Raw genomic sequence first — 23,531 nt, 5'->3', positions numbered from 1 at the left:
GGAGAAGGGAAGAGTGTGGGGTGATGTCCCCTCACACAGTTACTCTACACTCATTGGCTTCAGAATGCTCTGACTAGTCCAGAGCATTGGCTTGTTATAATGAGATAATTGCAGGATACTTCCTGTTTACAAGGTAATAACTACATCCTGGGCAGACATCCTGAGATGTTTATTGCCCAGGGCACAGTTATTATTCAGTTAAGAGGAAGAACCATCTGTTGCACTGAGAGAGGCTCATGTGTGTCATATACCCTGTCCATCCCTCTGCTCCTCCTTACTCTTCACAGAGACTTAGCCCCACCCTCAATAAGTGAGTGCTTTGTAATGTAACAATATTCTTCATAAAGCTGTCACAACCCTCCCCCACACTAATTAATATTATGGTGCATTAATAGCTGAAAGGAGAGGATGTTGTATGTAGAACTGCTGGTATGCATACAGATTGGCTCATCTGCTCTAAAGCCATCATAGGAGGAGGTGATACATAGGGCATGGTCTCTTTGCCCATAGGAGCAGAAACACAGGCCTCATTTTCACTCAGAGACCCATACTGCCACTTTGTGGGAAACAGGTACATGTTCAAATTACAAACCGTTCTGCTTGTGTCATTTACTGAATTTTCCTTCCCTGTCTTTTATCCTTAGCTCATCAATGTAGCTAGTCCAAGTTAACCCCAGTTTGGGCTTAGAGGGTTGACTCCAACAAGCTACATCAAGGTAAAAACTACCCGTGCCTTGTCTCCACTAGGATTTTACATTGCAATAGCTATCTTAATGCAAAAACAAACCTATTTTTTGCAGTGAAGACCTAGGCATAATCCTCTCTATAAGACCACAGTGAAAGGCTGGGGAAATGAATCTGATGTCACAGTGGATTTCACGTCTTCAGGTGGGGAATAAGTGGCAGGATCAGATGTCAAAGATCCTGGGCCTGGTTCTCCTGTGAGTTGTACCATCATAAATCAGGAGCAGCTGCACTGAAGTTATCTGGTGCAAAACTGGAGTGAGAAACGGGGTCCATCTCCATGAATACAACTACAATTATGAATCGTAAGAAATGTAATATAGACAAAAAGACAACCCAACTGTGAGATGGGTCTGTGTTCTCCCCCTTGTACAGAAGGGGGAATGGGTCCGGAGATGCTTGAGGTCATGGCGGGAATAGAACCCAGGAGTTCTGTGATGGGGCAGGGCGCTGGTGGGAGCCTGGCATGCGGGGCACCGGGCCAGGCTCAGCTGTTGTGTGTGTTCCACCATGGGCAGCCCCAGCACTAGGCTGGAGGGGGGCCCCGGGCCCCAGCAATATGCCCAGGCCCTGGGGCCCCCAGCCCCAGACTCTGCCTCCCCCAGCCCCAAGGTTGCTTCAGTAGGGGGCGTTGAAGGCTGTGCCTTTCTCCCTGCGGCTGCCCGTGCATTGCGCCCCTGATGGGGACGGGCTGCGCATGCGCGGCCTCAGGCCGGCGCCGCACAGCGAGCTCCCCTGGCGGCCGCCGTGAGTGCTGCAAGGCTGGGGAGGCTGCTGGCGCATGCGCAGTGTGTCTCGGCCGCCCGGCGAGCTGGGCTGGGAAGTCCGGCCTGGGAAGCCGTGTAGCCCTGGAAGCGTCTCCCCGCCGCCGGCAGCTCCGGGTGAGTCCCGCTCCCTCCCCCCGTGCACCGCTCCCTGCCCCCCGTGCATTGCGCTCTGCCCCGCGTCCCGCCGCCCGCTCCCTGCCCCCCGGGCACTGCGCTCTGCCCCCCGTCCCGCCGCCCGCTCCCTGCCCCGTGCCGCCCTCCGCTGGGTGCTCTATCCCAGACACCCCCGGGTACCCCGTCCTGCTGCCTGCCCCGGGCACCGCCCCCTGCCCTGTGCTGTCCTCCGCTGGGTGCTCTATCTTGGGCATCCCCGGGTACCCCGTCCCGCCGCCTGCTCCTTGTCCCGGGCACCGCGCTCTGCCTCCCGTTCTGCTGCCTGCTCCTTGTCCTGGGCACCGCTCCCTGCCCCGTGCCGCCCTCCGCTGTGTGCTCTATCCCAGACACCTCAGGGCACCCCATCCTGCCACCCGCTCCCTACCCTGGGCATCGCGCTCTGCCCCCCGCTCCCTGCCCCATCCCGCCCTCCACTGGGTGCTCTATCCCAGACACCTCCTGACACCCCGTCCCGCTCCCTGTCCCAGGCACCGCGCTCTGCTCCTGCCTCATCCTGCTCCCTGCCCCAGGCACTATGTCCCACCGCCTGCTTCTTGGCCACCGGGCACTGCGCTCTACTCCCCGCTCCCTGCCCCTGGCACCGTGCTCTTCCCCCTACTCTCTGCCCCCTGCTCTGCCCTGGGTGCTCTATCCTAGACACCCCCTGGGCACCCAGCCTTCCCTGTCCCGGTTGCTGTGGGTGACATCCATGCCCTGCCCCAGGCACTCCCCCGACCTGCCTGCATGTCCCGGCCCAGATGCTTTCCCCCTCAGGTGCCTCATCTCCTTTGTCTTCACCCCAGGCAACTCCATAGGGCTCCCTCCCCAGCGTCCTCGCTCTGGGTTGCCTGGGGTTACCCCGAACTCCTTGCCCTTCCTCTTCCGACCTGCCCTGTCTCCCTCTGTTGGGTGCTACCCCGTTTCTGTGGGGAGAGGGCCCCATAGCCACCGAGTGGGTCCTTTCTCCGCAGGAGAGAAGGGTGGGGAAGAATCCCCCATCACGGAGTGGGGGGTATTGTCTACCTGGATGTACAGGGGAAGGGGAGGCAGTTTTATAGGGACACACTGAATTGGGGGTGTGTGGTGTGTCTGCTTTATAGGGATGTGCTGAATTGGAGGCTAAATCCAGTGGGCGCAGCTGCTTTGTAGGGGATCAGGTAGCCTGGGGTGGCCCTTTCTAAGAACATTTGTTAGGGAGCTGACTTGGCTTAATGATAGTGACTGGAACTGGAAAAATGCCACTTGCTGAGGAAGTGTTCAGCCAATGCCAGCAGGTGAAGAGAAGAGCTCTGCTGTTTCAGCACAGCCATCATCCGTTTTATTCCTGGACATTTATTCAGCCCAGGATTTTTTCCACTTAAATTCTTTTAGACTTTATTCATGTACTTCTCTCTTAACTGGGATGATACTGTCCTTTGGCCCATCCCAGCTGAGGGGCTTCTGCTGTCTATTAGCTTAATTGCCAAAAAACACTTTCATTTATAACCATAAATGTGACTCATGTCCTTATCTGACACAGATTCATTAGTACTGTGGTTTTCTACCTGTGGTGCGCGAACCCCTAGGGGTCCACAGACTGTGTCTAAAGGGTCCGCGAAAGGTTGTAGTTACCATAGAACTGTGGTTTTCTACCTGTGATGCGTGGACTCCTGGGGGTCTGCAGACTGTCCGCAAATGAAAAAAGGTTAGAAATCGCTGCATTAGTATAATCATTGACTTCACTGCGGCCATGTCTATGCAACAGCAATATTACTACAGTGCCGTAGCTATGCCACCGTTACTCCATAGTGTAGACACAGACTACAGAAATGGAAGGAGTTTTTCCATTGCTTCAGGAATTCCACCTCCTAAGCTTACAGAAACTGGGTCAATGAAGCATTCCTCCTTCAGTCGCATCTACACTTAAAACCTAGGTTGGCGTAGCTACACCACTCAAAGGTGGGATTTTTCACACCCCCTGAGTGATGTAGCTATGTTGACCTACGTTTTAAATGTAGACCAGGCTGAGCGAAATAAGAATGTGCAGAATGGGGTTCTGCAGAGGCTCAGGAGTGCCCCCATGTGGATCTGATTACAGAACTGGGGCCCAAATTTGGGGTGACAACTTAAAAATCTGAGCTAAAGCTTTGCATTCTAAAGAAACCACAATAATGAAATATAATTTGCAGGGTGGATTTGATTTAAATCATGATTTAATCAGGAAGACTCGATTTAATCATGGATTTCTACATAAAAGTGCATTCTTGTTGGTTGTTATAACCTTAATACATAGTCTTCACAACTCAAGATAGATGTAGGTTTCATTTTTAAAAGGTACACGCTATACATTTTTAAACGGGGATTTATTTTGAAAACTTTTCAGATTAGTTTTACAGCTCTATCAGAAAAGGAATGTTTGGTTATTTCATTTACCAAAGATAATTGAAGCAGATATTTATGAAGTCATTGGGAGGTGAACAATCTCCAATTCAACAGGTTAATCATTAATATTTGGAGGATTTTCTTGCCAGGCTGTATTAGGAGGAGAACATCACCAGACAGCCATTTAAACTGTTTTATTTGCTAAAACAACAACGTTATGTATTCTGGATTTTTTTCTTCAACAGCAAACATATAATATTTTAACAAAACAAGCATATGAATTTTTGAATTTAGTTAAACATTCAAGTTTTTTAAAATCAGGTTTGTTTTTGTTAAAATTGTTTTTAACTAAAATAGTTAAATGAAATTAAAAAAAAAAATTAAATCAACTGTCAGCGAGATCAATATGAGAAACTTAACATATTGGCTTCTGCAGCTAACTCAGTCGTCTTCACCTTCATTTTCCTGTTTGTTCATAATCTGGAAAAGAAAAACAAGCTTTCCTGCTTTTTCAGCTCCCAAACGATTCCTCAGTTTGGAATGAATTAGTCCAAAGGAAGAAAATATTCTTTCTACACCGGCAGAAGAAGCTACTGCTGTTAAAAGTGAGATTATCACTTCAACAGTCTCTGAATCCAAGTATTTAAGTGATTTCCACCAGTTCACTGCTGTGACTTGCTTTAAAACATCATCAGCAAACATATATTTTTGTTGAATGGTTCTTGTTCCCAAACTGGGTCTCTCTTATGGCCTGCTGCCATTATAAGTTTTCCCTTCTAGTGAGACAATGGTATGGTAGATCTCAAATCAATGAAGGCTACACTTAGAAAGTCCTCAAGACTTCTGGAATATGCTGCTCAAACAGTTTCACTTTTGTTTCTACTGACTGTCCCTCCCTTCTCACATTTATCTTCAGACTTCTTCTCCTTGTCCAGATCTATTCCACCCTCAACAATCTTCTATTCATTGAACTTTTTGAAACTTTGCACTTTGAGAGAGGTAAGGGATTGACTCTGGATACACAAATTTGCAGAGGGACAATAGGGTTGAGGTCTGTTATTTCTCACCTCTGTATATTATTTATTTATTTATAAACATTTTTGCTGTTTACAAGCATGTTATCTCTGGAGACACAAATCCACAGTTTGAGAACTGCAAAACTAAGCTTCTCTGATGGTATTTTCTAGACTGAGTACTGAGTCCCATTGGGTAGATAGAAAGATTAACCTAAATAATCTATACTGAAGCCCCTGGAACCCCATAAAATTGGGTCCCTAATCCATGAACTATTGGAACTCATTTACAAAACTTTTCTTAAACATTACATTAATATATTGTCTCATACTATAGAATTAGAATTTATAATCCCTATTCCATGGGGAGATATCTTTGAGCTATAATTTAAACTATTAAAACTCTCTTAAGATAGGTTTTTTCCTCAAAAAGCATTTTATCAAAAAAATCTGATTTAAATAAAAAAATCTGATTTATTTTATTTTTTAAAAAATCTTTGATTTTTATCCACCCTGATATTAATTAATTTAAAAGGGCACTGTGATGGAGTGGATTAGCCTCCTACGATGGAATGGGGATACAGGAACAACTCTGGGCCCCAGAAGCCCTTCCCGGTGGGCCTGCTGGGCATGCTCCAGTGGGAGGAGGGGTTTAAAAAGAGGCCCTGCAGTGCAGTGGGGCAGGGAGCAGAGGGAGATGGACCTGTGCTCACAACTGTGGAGGGACTACGCAAGGAGGATTCATCACCAGGAGGGGGCTGGTGCACAGGCAGCATTGTGGCTCCCATTGCACAGGATAACCAAAAGCCTTGATGTGCCTTGAGGAGGGACAAAGTGGTAGGAGACCCAGAGAAGTGTGTTAGCCAGATTGCAGGTAGCAAACAGCATCCTTAAGTACTCAAGAGGGCCCTGAGTCGGAAGCGGTGGAGTGCCCAGCCCCAGGTTCCCTCTCCCTGTCTCCCTCTGGCTGCTGCTTCAGACTGTAACCCCTAGGCTGCCCGGAGACATGTTCTAGCTGCTGAGGGGTGGGGGCTTCCTGAACCTTTTTTACACAGAACGTTGCGATAATTGAAAGAGATCAGAGAAAACACTTTTTTCTCTACCTTTGTCAGTTTGATGATTATATGCATTGTAAACGTTTCTGTCTCCTCTGTATGAATCTTTCACACAGCAATATGGGAGGGGGAGATTTTTAAAAACAGGAAAATGTAACTTCAAAACCGCAGAAATTGTCAGGGTCAGCCCTGGGACCAAAAACTACTTCACGTTTTTAAAAAATTGATTTCAGGTTGACTGTGTCCATTTGTGAGTTAACTTAGGGCTCATGAAACTGAGGGACTAATAACATGGGTTAGAGGTAGTCACAAGCCAGGCTGGTTCTGTGCAGGATTACCTTATATAGTTCTGCTTCTGAACGTCTATCCCAGCCTGCGGCACCCTCTGCTATTCCAGACCTGGACTCTGAGGAGAGTTTACTAGTTATTTTGAACTGTGTTCTCGTTCTTGTGATGAGGACAAATGCGTTGAAGCATTAATGGCTTATATTCAGTGTTTTAATTATATGACAACAAAGATGATAAAGTGACGAATGTTGTAACACAGACCACTCAGGAATGAACTAGCCCTTCTGCTCCGTCACTAGTGAAAGAGTGAGGTTAGCAGCTTGTTTTTTCCCTTAACTGGGAGATGGAGTGATTCAGTGGGTTTTGCGATTAGTACAGTCCATAGTCTTTAGGTGATGATTTACATGCTGGACCAGTGCTTTTTTGACACTTTAAGAGAAGCCGAAGGCTCAAAATTTGATGGTGAGAGTGTTTGGAGTAATTAGTGCTAAGAGCACAGGAGTTGAGACCCTACAATAATAATAGGTATCCTTTTATATTGTGCTTTTCATCTGTAGATTTCAAAATTCTTTACAAAGGAGGTTATCATTGTCTCCATGTTACACGTGAGGCAGAGAGGATGACGATTACACAGCTGGATAGTGACAGAGCTGGGAATGGAACCCAGGTCCTTTGACTCCCAATCCAGGCAGTCCACTGGGCCACACATCCCTTATAATAAACTAGTGATAGCATAGGACTTGCAGGGAGAATATTTTTAGTATAGAAACATGTTTCTGATTTGAGCTTTTAGGGGATTATCATAAACCACTTTCTGTGGACACATGCACATAGACACTAGAGTCATCTGCTGATCACCATCCTGAGCCTACGGCTGGAGGCAGAAGGCTCATCTCAGAATTGCAACACTAGTGATTCTTTAGCCATGGAAGGCCAATGTAGGACTGTAAACAAGATGGGTTTCTATTTGACACAGGTCAGAAATCCAGTGTGTTTCCTTTTTAAAAATTGAGTGGGAAAATCTCATAGAAGAAGATTTCACTGGATACATTTATGGAATAAAATGTGTCTGCCATACTTTCCCTTTAATTTGTGTGTGTGTGTGTATACTACTGGAGGAGGAAATGAGAGATTGGTCCTGCTTTGAGCAGGGGTTGGACTACATGACCTCCTGAGGTCCCTTCCAACCCTGATATTCTGGGATTCTATGATGATTGTGAAAAATGTTTGACTCCCAAGTCACTTGGTAATTTCTGCCTTACTGGCTCTTACGTATTTCATAACTGTCCTTTCATCCTGCATACTCATTCTGAGATCTCTTGTTTTTCTACTAGGCTATTTCACAGATGAAATATTATTTTCAGATCTCTATGTCCAGTTAAATGTTTAATACTAGCAGACATCATCATCTTCGCTTAGGTTCCGGTCTACCTCTCTTAGACCCCACTCCATCTTATGGCCCATCTGTTTTGCCACCTTCTGTGCTCTTACAACAAATACCATTCCCAGATTAGTTTTGGTCACTGAGTTTTGGTGCTTAGAGATAAGGACACACCCAAAGAGTCTTGCTTTGATCAACACAATGTCTGGTTTGAATGCGGTAGATATAAAACTGCAAAACAGAATGTGTGTGAAGGTCAGGGTTTAGATCATTGACTGACGTCAGTGTCTGCTAAAGGCTGTTGCTTATTGATACAGATCCTGAAACTGGGTATTTATAACTCTTCAGTTATTGTAGAAATTAAATGATTCACTTCTATGGCTGAGCATTTGTGTGCTCCTGCAGGAAGAAGAACGTGAAAAGCTGTGCAGCATGCTGGAATAGGTTGACAAATTGTTTAGTTGCCAGCAGTGCTTTGTAAATTCCTTGGTACAGCTGTGTTTTAAAGTCTGTCTCAAACAGAGTTTTTGGAGAATAATTGTGGTACTCAGATTTGTCCACAGATTCAGAATATCTGAATATTTAGAGTTAAAATGTTCAGCAGTTAAATAGTTAACAATGTTGACATTTAACTTACCACTATTAGACGTCAGATCTGCTATTTTAGACTGTCTGCAGACACTGTGTTGGTTGGGTATTTGAAGTGTTTTGTTCCTAACCAGAAGGGTTGTTTTCCTAACCAGAAAAAACTTAAAAGCTTAAATTCTAGAGAAACTGATGAAGCCAGAATGGCATAGCAGCCAGTACTAGCACTTAGGCAACTCCTTAACACTAGGAATTTGTCACTCAGGATTTTTTTTTGTCAAAATACCATAGAACCACACCAATTAGTCTTGAAAATCAATAAATCTGCTTTTTTAAAAAGAAGCAAAAAATAAAAAATTCACAATATGTCTCAGCTAAAATATAACACTGAAGACTATGATGTGGTGACCTCTTGTATTACGAAGTTACGGAATACACTAAAGAATATTCAAAGTCAGGGTAAGTCTTACTGGTGCAAACTCCTCTTTAGTTTAGTGCAGCACACCTATGTTGGGTTTTGTTATGGTGTAATTACATCAATGTATACAGGTGACAGTGCACAAATCCCTAATGTAGTCAAAGCCCTAAGTCACTTTGTCTGTCTCTTCTGGCCTGCCCTTTACCTCCTGCAGTACTTATTTCTTTGATGTAGAGTACGTCCAGACTACCCGCCGTATCAGCGGGTAGCGATCAATTTATCGGGGATCGATGTATCGCATCTCATTAAGACGCGATATATCGATCCCCGAACGTGCTCCCCATCGACTCCGGAACTCCACCGGAGCAAGCAGCGGTAGCGGAATCGACGGGGGAGCCGCGGCTGTCGATCCCGCGCCGTGAGAACCCAAGGTAAATCGATCTAAGATACTTCGACTTCAGCTACACTATTCATGTAGCTGAAGTTGCGTATCTTAGATCGATTCCCCCCCCCCCCCAGTGTAGACCAGCCCGTAGACTACACTAGGTCTTCCTGTGTAAAGAGTCCTTAGCTCCGGAAAAAGGTCACACTGCCATTCACTGAAATTTGGCCGGCCGCTCCTCTATCATTTCGTGTGCCAGGTTGCAGTGCCTGGAGCAGGGAGCTGGGCCCAACCCCGTGGGACTCAGGAACTGCAGCTTGGGGTGAGTGTAGGGTAAACTAGCTCTCCAACTCCCCCACGCAACCTCCTCTCTACACCAGGTTGTTGGGCGACCCACCTAGAACCTTCCCATATGGAAGTCATGGACAAACGGAGAAGTCATGGTATCTGTGACTTTTTCACCACTGTGACAAATCTGCAACCCTAACCACAGCTTTTTAGAAGTAATCAGTTGAGTAGGTAGAGGCCAATCCCATGGAGAGCTTTGTATATCAGGATAGATATCTTGAATTGGACAGTTGTTTGGTGAGATCCATTGCAGAGAGCAGAGTACTGGAGTGATGTGCTCATGGTGACTTGTGTTGTAAGCAGATAGGCAGCTGCATTTTGTACTAGCTGGAGCTTTTTCAGGGTATATGGCTTCATTCCTAGATATGGGTTGCAACACTGACGAGTGGAGTTAATGCAGAACTTTATTTCATTAGTTCAAAAGTCTGAATTTTACAACTTTCAAACCTTTAGAGGCCCTGTGCCCATCTTTTTTTGGGGGTGGGAGAGGAGGTGATTGATGTGTTTTACAATTGTCATGCCTTTTCTTCAGAAATGCTGCACATTAATATAGTAGTAAGTGTTAAAATTACTCATGTCGCCTGGACAAATATTGCCTTCTGTTTAAAATGGCCGAGATGCTATTAAACTTACAATTCCATTACACACATCAATGTGTAAACCAGGAATTCTTTGTTCACATTTAACATGGTAATGTTTCCTTTTCTCTCTGCCAGGCTCCATCAGTTTCCCATCTCTGCACGATGACAGAGGTTTGGGCTCTTCTCTTCCCTTCTCCCTGTAGTTGATAGTTTTGGAATCAGAGGTGATGCTGGAGTAGAGATGGCAGACAGTGTGAAAACCTTCCTTCATGATCTCGTCAGGGTAAGTCTCTCAGTTTTTCTTGAGCCCAGAATCTCTTCGGGATCTTTTTTTCCCCTTGTATAAGTGGCATAGTGAGATTCTTGGCAAAATAGACTGATAGACCAATCAATATTATATGTCTTGAATATTCAGATTATATCCTGTTCTTTAATGCTTAGCGTGCCTCCCTTTCCATGTATCCATTGGTGGACTAAGAATAAAGAATATATCATGTGTAAAGATGCATCATAAATTGTATTAACTCCCCACTCTTGGTGAGAAATTACAAATAAAATGCACCAGTTCTTGGGAGATCCTTGAAACACTATCTTGTAGATTGATACTTCTATTGATAGCACAGCATTAAGAAACTAATAACTACGCTTCAAATGGCTGTGACAATCTTGCTTATCAGCTTGTGTTACAAACAAGGCAGTAAAGAAACCCAGCTGGGTTAATTCCAGCTTCATATACAAATTGGCAGGAGAAAAAGCACTTTTTGCCAGATAGGAGAAAACAGACAAGGAAAGAAACGATTCTCTGGCTTCTGAGAGAGGGGCTATAAATAGTGGGAAGTCAACAAGAAATTACACCTTTTAAAAAAAATAAATGACAAATTACTTTCTACTGTTCCTTTTAGAGGTGACTAAAATGTTTATGATTTAGGTCACTGGGCCACTGAAAATAGTTGATGTAATGTATTGAACTGAACCTTGGCTACAATTAACAGTATTGGCTTCCCCTCCTGACTTGAGTACTGTTGCTGGCTTTCATCCAAATTGCAGTCTGAGGGAATGATGGGAGCTGAGGGAACACAGGACAGGTGGCCAAACTGTCCCAAAGAGAACAACTGCTCCCTTCTTTGCTACTCCTAACAGCCTCTCTATTCTCCTTTGAATTCTACCTCAGAAGCTCATGACTTTTGAGTGTCCTTCCACCATTGATCTCACCACAGGTGCTCTCTGTTGCCACTTCTGAGCATGGCCAAGATGACGTAAAAAATAGAGCAATACAGAAACATAGCCTTTATTTTTAGCGTGTGCCAAAATCGCTGTCTCAGGAGCATTTCCTCCACTTCCTTGTTTTGTTATCCCGCAACTGTGACACGTTATCTTCATTAATTGACTGTCTGCACTAGACTGAGCTCCTTGAGGCTGGGCCCTTGTCTTTTAAAATGCTATGCACACCTGCAGTTTTATATACATCAGTTTTACATATAAGCCTCTCAGACCCACCTAAACTGTGAGATTTTCCTTGAAAGGGAAACTACTGCACAATTTAGTACCCCTGAAATGGAGGTCTTGTTTACAAATTTTTTTTTTTGAAAGGCCACTATGAATAGAAATGTTGACATAAAATAAAAAAATAAATGCAAGGAAAACCGTTTTATACTTCATACCTTCCCCTGGAGAGTTTGTAACCCAAAGACAGAAGTTTAGGCCAGTGCATGCACCAGAAAGTGAAGCTGCTATTTTTTACTGTCCCTAGCTGACTGAAGCGTGCAAAAGTAAACTGACTCAGTGATCATAATGAAGAGATTTGTAAAATTCCTTCAGTTTCTATAATATAGAGGATTACAGATAATATATGTTACTTTTATGAAGATGATTTTTCAATTGATAGTTTCCCTTGTAACTTTTACTTTGACTGCCCAAAGTATGTTGAGTTCGGGTGTGCTGTTTCCTTGTGTCTGCAGGGAATTAAGGACTCCATCTGGGGGATCTGCACAATCTCCAAGCTGGATGCCCGGATTCAACAGAAAAGAGAAGAGCAGAGAAAAAGGAGAGCAAGCAGCGTGCTCGCCCAGCGGAGAGCTCAGAGTGAGGAGAGGAAGCTGGAGAAGTGAGTAAAGGAGCTTAAGTGTTAGACTACTGGATTTGTTTGTGCCCTCTCAATCTACCATCTACTGAGGACAGGGAGACAGAAAATCATTTGTAAGCAGAATCGTTCTGACTAGGACTATGGAGGCCCTAAATGACTGGGGAAATTGAAAGTCACACTGAATTGGGAACAATCTGCCAGAAGATTTGTCCACATATGTGATATTTCAGAGTAGTCCAGATAGGAGGGAGTTTGAGGTGAGTGTGGATTTCCATGCTTACCTCTCCATGCATTGGGATGAAAATATGCCCCTTAATAGTAGGGACATACTACCTGAAGGTCCATGGGGTCAGAATCTCTCTTAAATACTGGATGTCTCTGAAATACTAAAACGGGATTCATGAGCCAACTGTCATTGAAACAGAAAGGTAATAAATGTAAAATGGATTAAAGGAGATACGCTTTTTACATAAGGCACCTGTAGCAGTGACTTCCACAAGATATCATTGAGGCCAAGAGCTTGGCAAGATTCAGAAATTTTATATGGTTAATGAGAGAGGATTTAAAAAAAGAAGAGTTATGAACCCTCATGCATCAAGACATAAGCCAACTGAGAACACGGATTTTTACATATTCCTCTGAAGCAGCCACTGTTGGAGACAGGATACTGACCTGGTGGGTAACTAGTCTGATCCATTGCCTGTATTCTGTGGCTGTCTTACAGAAGAGACATTGTATGCAGTGCTGGCAGTTGTGAGATTTGGAAGTAAGCTTTCCACATACAGTTCTGCCATCACACCTCAGAATTTTGCAGGGCTTCCAAAACAACTGTTGTTTCCCAGTCATATCATGTTCTTCAGTGATGTGGAAAAAACATCCACTAAGGACTAGGAAGAGATCCTCAAATTTATTTCCACTTGTGACCAAAACAGGATTTGTACCTGGGTGTCTAGTCTCCAGATTATGGTAGCACTTTTTTTGGCTTCCTTGTTGAGGATTAGGTTAATTTTTGCACTTAAGGCATGGATTCAACCTCTTTGTTAAATCAGTTAATTTGCATTAATTTTTACTTTATAAAAGGTCAATCTTTTAAGAAATAGCATATGCCTGTCTTTTTGTTGTTGTTGCCCTGAATGATTTTCATTATCGAATAAGGCAACTCTTCAGACTTTCCATACAGTTAATGTACTGAAATCTCATGGATTAGCTGCATTTGAATTACACCTCTATCCCGATATAACGCGACCTGATATAACCCGAATTCGGATATAACACGGTAAAGCAGCGCTGGGGGGGGGGGCGGGGGGAGGGCCTGCGCGCTCCGGTGAATCAAAGCAAGTTCGATATAATGCAGTTTCACCTATAATGGGGTAAGTTTTTTTTTGGCTCCCGAGGACAGTGTTATATCGGGGTAGAGGTGTATTATTTTAGGATTAGTGATCATATTTTACTGTTCTTCTTCATAATAAACTTTTTACAGCAGAGACTGATGAGTAAAGTTCTTCTACAGAGGTTCCCATAGAACTGCCCTCTTTCAAAAAGGCCACTGCCTTCCAAATATCCCAAAGAGAGAGAAGGGAAGAGGATGGTCCCAGAGAACATAGAGCACCCAAAGATCCTTCTCTCTGCTCTGTAGTGTTAGTATAGACTTAGAGCTATACGGTTAGAAGGGTCCGCAAGGGTCATCTAGTCAAAGTTTTAAATATTGAACATGTCTTTAAAAATCAGTTTAATGTAACCTGGGACTGCAGATACATCATCATCATCATCACTCCCATAACCGCATTGGTCGTTGGGGCACCATCACTGGTAAGCAATCAACCAATTGTCTCCACCCCTGACGATTGTGTGTCTGTGCTTGAGTCTCCGCAAAGTCCATTCCTGTCCACTCTTTTATGTCATCAGTCCATCTCTTCTACTGTCTACCTCTTCTTCTCTTCCCCTGTACTGTCCCTTGGAGGGTGATCTTGGATAGGCCAGATGATCTTGTTACATGCACCACTTCAGCTTGCGCTTCTTCACAGTCGCCCAGCAATCTTCATATGACCCAGTGCGTTGGGTGATGATGTTGTGGACCTCTTCATTACTGACGTGGTCGAAGTGGGAGATGCCCAGGATTTTACGAAAGTATCTCATCTCTACTACCTGTATTTTCCATTCAAGTTCTGCCGTAAGGGTCCATGTCTCGCACACATGCAGAAAAATGGAGCTGACCAGTGCGTGTAGTAGTTTGTTTGGATTCCAGGGAGATGTTCTTGTTCCTCCAGATTGGCTTTAGCTTTGCCACTGTTGCTGCTGTTTGCGCAATTCTTGCCAGAATTTCTGCCTTTCATCCTTCATAGTGATGATTGCCCCCAAATACTTGAACTGTTTCACTGTCTCCAGCTCTTGTCCACTGACAGTGATATGTGAACTGATTCTGTTTGTCATCAGCTTGGTTTTTTCTGCACTGATTTCCATGCCCTATTTTGCGGAGGTTTCATCCAATCATTTCACAAGGTTGGCAACTTCATCTTTGCTACCTGCCAGGCCGTCAGTGTTATCAGCGAACCGAACATTTGAGACTGTTCGCCCCCCAACGCTGACTCTGCATATGTGATCTTCTAGGGCATCAGTCATTATGTGCTCCAAGTAGATGTTGAACAGTGTGGACGAAAGAAGGCAGCCTTGCCGGACTCCAGCAGTGGTGTGAAACCACTCTCCTATTGTGCCATTGACGAGAACTGCACTGCTGGCCTTGGCATACAGTTGTTTATTGGTAAGAATAAGCTTACCACCAACATTGTACTTCTTCATGGTTGCCCAGAGAGCTTCGTGCCATACTCTGTCAAACGCCTTCTTGAAGTCAACAAAGACGTGTAGATGTCCTGCTGATGTTGTAAGTACTTCTCACGTAGAACATGAGATTGAAAATCTGTTCTGTGGTACTTCTTCCAGCGTGAAAGCCAGCCTGTTCTTCAGTGATAATATTCTCCGCTTGTGGCTTCAATATGACTTTCAATATCACTTGGCTGGGATGGCTAATTAAGCTTATGGTCCGGTAATTTTGACACAATTGCAGGTTGCCTTTTTTTGGCAGAGTGATGATTAGTGACCGTGTTCACATGGAGGGCCACTTACCATTCTGCCAGATCTCGTTGCAGATCTTGGTGAGTACATCCCTTACTGTTTCTCCTTTGAATTTCATCAGTTCGGCTGAGATGTTGTCAATACCTGTAGCCTTTCTGTTCTTGAGTGCTTTCACAGCTGTCTCCACTTCTTCACGCAGTATTGGAAAGTCATCCTCCTCTGTTGAATCTGGGCTGTCTAGGACACTAGGATCTCTGTTTGTCTGGTGGTTGTATAGATCAGAGCAGTAGTTTGTCCACCTATTGATGATGTCCCTTTCTTCTGTAAGACTGTTGCCTTCTTTGTCTTGAATTACGTTAGCTTTGGTCGATCTTTTACAATCTGGAAAGCTCGTTTGCTATTTTTATTATTTTAGAGCATTGTTTTTCTATCCCTATCTCCTTGGCCACTTTCATTCCTTTCTTGATCTTTCTGCCAAACGCTCTGTATTTATCAGCTCTCTCAGTGCTGTTCTTGTCTCTCTTGATTTCTCTTCTGATGTCACACATTTGTAGTATTTCATTTGTGACCCAAGGTCACCATGGAAGCTCCTTGTTTTAGCTCTGTTGATCCCAGAACAAAATCGGTTTTGCACCATGATGTAGACCATCAGGTGCATGCCACGTTGATCGTCTGGATGCTTTATGTGCTCCTAATGTGTTTGCAAGAACCAGATTGTTATAGCTGGCAAACTCCAAAAGTTTCAGTTCTCTCTCATTGGTTACCGCATTACAGAAAGGGCCACAGTAATCTCGCCTGTGCGTAGGTACCCACTTTAGCATTCCAATCTCCCTGTACCATCAGGATATCTTTCTTGTGTACCTTATCGATAATGTCTTGTAGCTGATTGTAAAAATCTTCAATTTGCTCATTGTCATAGTCTGTTGTAGGGGCGTAGACTTGTACCACTGTGATATTGAACGGTACTGCCTTTAGACATAAGAATAGCCCTTGGTGCCAGGTGCCCCAGAGGGAATGAACAGAACAGGTAATCATCAGGTGATCCATCCCCTGTTGCCCTTTCCCAGCTTCTGGCAAATAGAGGCTAGGGACACCATTTCTGCCTATCCTGGCTAATAGCCATTGATGGACCTATCCTCTATGAATTTATCTAGTTCTTTTTTAAACCCGGTTATGGTCTTGGCCTTCACAACATCTTCTGTCAAGGAGTTCCACAGGTTGACTGTGTGCTGTGTGAAGAAATACTTCCTTTTTTTTTTGTTTTAAACCTGCTGCCTATTTAAATTCATTTGGTGACACCTAGTTCTTGTGTTATGAGAAGTAGTAAACAACACTTCCTTATGTACTTTCTCTGTAACAGTTATGATTTTATAGACCTCAGTCATATCTCCCCATAGCCGTCTCTTTTCCAAGCTGAAAAGTCCCAGTCTTATTAATCTCTCCTCATACGGAAGTCGTTCCATACCCCTAATCATTTTTGTTGCCCTTTTCTGAACCTTTTCCAATTCCAATATATCTTTTTTGAGATGGGGCAACCACATCTGCACACAGTATTCAAGATGTGGGCGTACCATGGATTTATATAGATGCAATATGATATTTTCTGTCTTATTATCTATCCCTTTCTTAATTATTCCCAGCATTCTTGACTGTCACTGCATATTGAGTGGATATTTTCAGAGAACTATTCACAATGACTCCAAGATCTCTTTCTTGAGTGGTAACAGCTAATTTAGACCCCATCATTTTATATGTATAGTTGGGATTATGCTTTCCAATGTACATTGCTTTTCATTTATAAACATTAAATTTCATCTGCTATTTTGTTGCCCAGTCACCCAGTTTTGAGAGATCCTTTTGTAGCTCTTTGCAGTCTGTCTGGGTCTTAACTATCTTTTGTAATTTTGTATCATCTGCAAATTTTGCCATCTCACTGTTTACCCTTTTTCCAGATAATTTATGAATATGTTGAATAGGACTGGGCCCAGTACAGATCCCTGGGGGACACTATTACCACTATTACCTCTCTCCACTCTGAAAACTGACCATTTATACCTACCCTTTGTTTCCTGTCTTTTAACCAGTTACCAATCAATGAGAGAACCTTCCCTCTTATCCCGTGGCAGCTTACTCTGTGTAAGAGCCTTTGGTGAGGGACCTTGTTGAATGCTTTCTGAAAATCTAAGTACACTATATCCACTGGATCCCCTTGTTCCACATGCTTGTTGACCCCCCTCAAAGAATTCTACTAGATTGGTGAGGCATGATTTCCCTTTACTAAAACCATGTTGACTCTTCTCAACAAATTATGTTGATCTATATGTCTGACAATATTGTTCTTTATTATAGTTTCAACCAGTTTACCCAGTACTGAAGTCAGGCTTACAGGCCTGTAATTGCTGGGATCACCTCTAGAGCCCTTTTTAATAATTGGCATCACATTAGCTATCCTCCAGTCATCTGGTACAGAAGCTGATTTAAATGATAGGTTACAGACTACAGTTAGTAGTTCTGCAATTTCACATTTGAGTTCCTTCAGAACTCTTGGGTGAATACCATCTGGTCCCGGTGACTTCTTATTGTTTAATTTATCAATTTGTTCCAAAACCTCCTCTAACCATATATCAATCTGGGACAGTTCCTCAGATCTGTCACCTAAAAAGAATGGCTTGGGTTTGGGAATCTCCCTCACATCCTCAGCCCTGAAGTCAATGCAAAGAATTCATTTAGTTTCTCCACAATGGCCTCATCTTCCTTGAGTGCCTCGATCATCCAGTGGCCCCACTGGTTGTTTAGCAGGCTTCCTGCTTCTGAAGTACTTTTAAAAAAAAAATTGCTATTACTTTTTGAGTCTTTGGCTAACAGTTCCTCAAATTCTTTTTTGGCCTTCCTAATTGTATTTTTACATTTCATTTGCCAGAGTTTATGCTCCTTTCTATTTTCCTCATTAGGATTTAACTTTCACTTTTTAAAGGATGCCTTTTGGCCTCTCACTGCTTTTTTTACTTTGTTGTTTAGCCACGGTGGCTCTTTTTTGGTTCTCTTACTATGTTTTTTAATTTGGGGCATACATTTAAGTTGAGCCTCTATTATGGTGTCTTTAAAAAGTTTCCACACAGCTTGCAGAGATTTCACTTTTGGCGCTGTACCCTTTAATTTCTGTTTAACTAACCTCCTCATTTTTGTGTAGTTCCCCTTTCTGAGATTAAATGCTACAGTGCTGGGCTGCTGTGGTGTTTTTCCTGCCACAGGGATATTGAATGTAATTATATTATGGTCACTATTACCAAGCGGTCAAGCTATATTCACCTCTTGGGCCAGATCTTGTGCTCCACTTAGGCTAAATCAATAATTGCCTCTCCTCTGGTGGGTTCCAGGGACCAGCTGCTGGAAATAACGGATGGAAATAAGCCTGCTGGATATTGGGCGGCATCCTAATACTGAATTCTTGATATCTTTATGCACAAGGAATCCTACGCCGTTGGCATATTTGTCCTCTCCACTTCCCCCTGTGGGTCCGGGGACAGAAGAGGCAACTAAAGGGCTGCCTGCGGAGGGATGGGCTCCTCCAGGTTAGAAATTTGCCCAAGACACACCATATGATGGGCAAGTCAACCATGTCCATACTGGATTGGTCGCAGCCCAGGTTAATAATGACTGCGCCATCCGTCTCCCACCAGGGCGGACTTAACAAGTATACTATTGGTGTAACCCCAACACAGAGGATCCATGGAAGAGATAACATCATCATAGCCACATGGAATGTAAGGACATTGAGACAAATAGGGAGGTTGAAAGAACTCGCATACGAATATACGTGGCATCTCCTAGGAATCTCTGAGGTCAGATGGAAGAACTTTGGAGAGGAACTAACGGACGAAGGCCGTGTACTCTTATTACAGTGGAGAGACTGCAGATACAGTTATGCACTAATCATAATTCAATAGTTGCTGCATGGATGTTTTAACTGTGCATTTCCATTCCTTAACATTTTGGATTTTTGTATTGACCCTTTAACTTTGAATTTCCTGGATTTCTAATGCTTGTTCTTGGAATAATTACAATATCCTTGAAAAGTCTTTTACTCTAAATTACTGATATATAATCTCAATTTTAATTCCATTTTAAAATAGTTTCTGCTGGGAATTAATACTATGTTGAAATGGACTTGCTGATGCAACAGCATTAGTTTTCTATAAGAGTTGAAAAATTAACTTGTGTGTTGCAGTGAGCATACGTCATGAGTTTGTGTGGTGAATTGTTGGAGAATTACAGTGCTGCTGACTTAATAAATTCTATTACTAGAATTAAGTTGGTATTACACCTCTACCTCGATATAACGCTGTCCTCGGGAGCCAAAAATTCTTACCGCATTATACATGAAACTGCGTTATATTGAACTAGCTTTGATCCACCGGAGTGCGCAGCCCAGCCCCCCTGGAGCACTGCTTTACTGCGTTATTTCCGAATTCGTGTTATATCAGGTCGCGTTATATCGAGGTAGAGGTGTGTATATATTTTGAAGGCACCCAGCACATTCTTATTTAAGATATTGTATAAAAGTGGTTCTCAGTGACCCAGGATGCTGGGGATAATTTGCTTTGAAGAGAAGAAGCTACAGTGATAGTCTCACATGCATGTGTTTTATTGCTCTCCAGTGAACCTCGGATAGTAAGCCGGATTTTTCAATGTTGTGCATGGAATGGAGGCGTATTCTGGGTAAGTGTAATTTTTTTTAATTTCCTAACTTAAAAATTGAAGCACCAATTTAAACCAGTGCACTGCTTCAGTGCTTTTATGGTTTTAAAGGTGATATGTCAGCATGGCTGCCCAGCTAAGCTGGAAGGCATTATGAATTGAGAGAAACCAGTAAGTTTCTAAGTTTTGATGTTTTATATAAAGGGGGACCCTCCTTAAAATATATAGTTGAACTACTGTATTCCCTAAACAGACCATTATATTAATCTGGAGTCTGTTTCTCAAGTTCCTAATGCTGCTTGTTCACCTGCTGATCAAATGAAATCTGTAGTGCTGCTCCACTGAATCGAATATTACATTTACTCAGGTCAGCTTTCCAAATAGCTGTTAATGAGTTTGGTAGGGTTTATTCATGATTGTAATAGGTGCTTTGCAGCCTAATAAATCACTCGTTTCTTTTCATCTTCCATTAGACTTTCTCATGATGGGTGAGGAATCAATATGGAAATGTTGAAAGGAAAAAGTTCAATTATATATTTTGGTTGTATTTAAGTAGAGCAGCGAGCTAGCAGCGCTCTGCATTGATGGGTCATGGTGTTAAATTTTTTATAGATGGCAGGCAAACATTTTGCTATTAAATAGAGAATGCACAGAGCCTGCATGAAATATGCCTTTAAATCAGTGTTTATGGATCTTTGTCCCTGTAGATGAAAGTTATTGCCCCATCTGAAGCTGAGGTGTTTAGGTGCCAAATATGAAACAGCCTCTCAGTTTGCCAAAGCCATTGAGCGTGGCAATGGCAGTGCAGTTAGACAAAATGGTACTTTTAATAGGGCAGGAGATGGACACTTTGAGGCAGTTGAGAGTTTCTGGAGTGATTGTAGATTGGGTTGATGGATAGAGATAAGAGTAATAGAAGTGAACCTGTAAATGTCATTAACAAAACCACTTTAATGGTTTCCTTGTTGCCTTTTTCCTTTAGCTTAGTCTCCTCTTGTTTTACCGAGTATTTATACCTGTACTTCAGTCAGTCACAGCACAGATAATTGGTAAGTATATAATTTGTTTCTTTAAAGAGTTCTAGGACATCAGCTCTCCTCAGGGTAAATGATTATCAGCATCTGTGTAGAAGACTAAGGAGACTCTGCCCCCAAGTGCCCCCACATCCCGCCTCTCCATCCTTGAGTTATTTCCCTCTCTCGGGTATTTAACTGAGGGCAAAATCCTTAGAGATGATGAGCATCTGCAGCTCCCATTGACCTGAGTGAGGGATGTAAGGGCTCAGTACAACTCAGGATTCGACCCACTCAGTGTGGACTGTGCCCTCCTCCTCCTGTGTGTTTCATGCATTGATGCTGCCACATCCTCTTTAGTGAACTGACTCAGATCAAAATTTCCAAAACTATGGGATTTGGATGCTCAGGTCCCATTAAAATTAATGGGAATTGGACATCCACATTCCTTAAGCTTCTTTGAAAATCTCAGCCAGCCTTTTTTTCTCTTGTGAAAACTGACATATCAGCCTTAAAAAGCACACTTAGACAAAGTTAAACAATGTTCCAATGACTTGATTAGCATGTTTGCGTATCAGATAGAAAGATTGAGGGCAGTTCTGCTAACAGACTGGGAAGTGGGGAAGACTTTTTTTTGGAACCCTATGTTTTAGTATTAAGCTAGTTACATAAGAATGGCCAAACTGGGTCAAACCAAAGGTCCATCTAGCCCAGTATCCTGTCTTCCCACAGTGGCCAATGCCAGGTGTCCTAGAGGGAATGAACAGAACAGGTAATCATCCAGCGATCTATCCCCTGTCGTCCATTCCCAGCTTCCCAGTTATTTTTTCTCCATGTGGGAATCCTGCTTCTGTTTGTAATTACTTTCATTTAAATACTGTTCAGAGTGAATTTCATCCCAACCTGTACATCCTCCTCTTTATTGGGGATGTAGCTTCTCATGGCGTTCTATGTAACACAGAAAGTTACCATTAGACGTGGGATGAGTTGTTTTTTAATTGGTGTATTCTCTTACCAGCCAGTAAAGTCTAAAGCTGTTAACACTTCTTATCCCAGACAATTCATTTGATATTTTGCAAGAGTTCAAATTTAAATGTTGTAAAGTGCTTTTTAAGTTAAGTGGCATGGACCGCAAATTCTATGTATTACTATTCACACTAACAGGAAAAGTCTCCACTCATTTTCATGGTCCTCAGATTCTTATTAAAAGCATTGAAATTAAGCCTTAATACTGAAAGCAAATGTAAAATCCAACATGTTAAAACTCAGTGCATGGGAATAGTAACCTGTATTGAACTCTGGGGGCGAATGCCAGGAGGCGTTGGGGGGGTCTGCCTTTTAGTATCAGTGGAAGTCTGTTTGTTAGCAGTGTGATACAGTCACATTGCTTCCAGTTTTCTGTCATGTGAGGAGGAGCTTCAGCCTAGATCCAGAACAGCCACAGGCATGCCCAATAATTGCTGATGTGAGGCAAGCTAAAAGTAGGGCTGCCAAGTGTTTTTGGGCTCGGAGAACACTGAAAATTCAGGGAAAATGGATCTTTGGTTGCGTTGTCCCTGAGTAAGTTCTTCTCACGTAACACAAACAAACACACAAAAGCTCCAACTATCTAAACAAATACATATTTTGGGAAGAAAGGGAGATACAGTCAGTGATATTGACTGTTCTTAATTTTTAGGGAGGTCCTCTAACACTACAGTGATGGACGCCATATAAGTATCTAAACAGGGAAATGTCTTACCCTATGTCTCCTGACCTGTCTGTCTCTCCCATCCTCTAGTTCTGTTCAACACTATTTCCCCTTTTCTTTGTGTCCTACCCTCTTCTCTCTTGCCTTCCCCCACATCTTTGTCCATCTCCTTTCCCTCTTGCTGTCGCTCTCTACCCTTTTGCCTTACTCTATTCTGTCCTTTTACTTTCATCTCGGTCCCTTTCTTCCTCTTGCTGGGTGAGCCTTCCCCACTGTTCAGATGTCTGGGCTGCTCATGAGGTGCCTGCTGTAATTGTTGCTTCTTTTTTCCTTTTCCCTCTCTGAGTGTTCAGGCAGAGCAGGGAACAGAATGCTGAGGAGAGTGAGCACTTGAGGAGCAGAGAGGTCAGGGAATCTCACTATAAGTATCAGAAACCTCTTCCAGAGTTATCCATCAAAACAAAGGAGAACCCCATTTTTTTCCTGGGTGTTCTGGGCCTCTCATCTCCTGAGAACCAAAATACACAGCTTTGAGAACATCTGTTCAAAACAGTATTTGTGGTATAGGCGAGAGCTGTCTTCCCATGTGTTTGCTGCATGACATTTTAGTTGCAGAATGCTTTCTCTTCCCAGCCATACATGTTTTCAGCAAATAAATGTCAAACCCAGAAACCTTATTCTGAATGATGGAAGAGGGAACTATGTTCCTGCTTATATCACAAGAAATTGGAAGCCATTGCTTTTGAACTAGCAGGATGCTTTTTGGCAGTCCCAAAGCATATGTTCCCATAGGATTAAGGTTCCCTATGGAAATACTGCTGCTAGGATATTATTAGAAGTAAATAAAGAGCAGGTCCAGAAAATGGGTCTGTAAGGAAGGGAAGTAGATAAAACCAGGAAGG

The 23,531-nt window shown here is 43.2% G+C and overlaps 1 protein-coding gene across 4 annotated transcripts in view; it reads left to right on the top strand.

Moving 5' to 3' along the window:
* Nucleotides 1-23,531, top strand: part of EI24 (EI24 autophagy associated transmembrane protein) — a 35,809-nt gene that overhangs the window by 3,042 nt on the left and 9,236 nt on the right. Inside the window, exons 1-5 of one of the 4 annotated variants that reach the window (XM_034754627.1) lie at nt 1,488-1,625; nt 10,212-10,359; nt 12,035-12,180; nt 19,887-19,947; nt 20,909-20,975. In XM_034754627.1, coding sequence (XP_034610518.1) covers nt 10,318-10,359; nt 12,035-12,180; nt 19,887-19,947; nt 20,909-20,975 — 316 coding nt within the window. In that variant the 5' untranslated portion in view covers nt 1,488-1,625; nt 10,212-10,317. Of the gene's footprint in view, nt 1-1,487; nt 1,626-8,719; nt 8,807-10,211; nt 10,360-12,034; nt 12,181-19,030; nt 19,150-19,886; nt 19,948-20,908; nt 20,976-23,531 lie in introns of those variants that run through there. The other 3 variants (XM_034754628.1, XM_034754625.1, XM_034754629.1) reach the window with 3 other exon arrangements.

The sequence above is a fragment of the Trachemys scripta genome, chromosome 21, assembly GCF_013100865.1.
Source record: "Trachemys scripta elegans isolate TJP31775 chromosome 21, CAS_Tse_1.0, whole genome shotgun sequence".
Classification (NCBI taxonomy): Eukaryota; Metazoa; Chordata; order Testudines; family Emydidae; genus Trachemys; species Trachemys scripta.
This window is presented reverse-complemented; position numbering and strand designations above follow the sequence as displayed.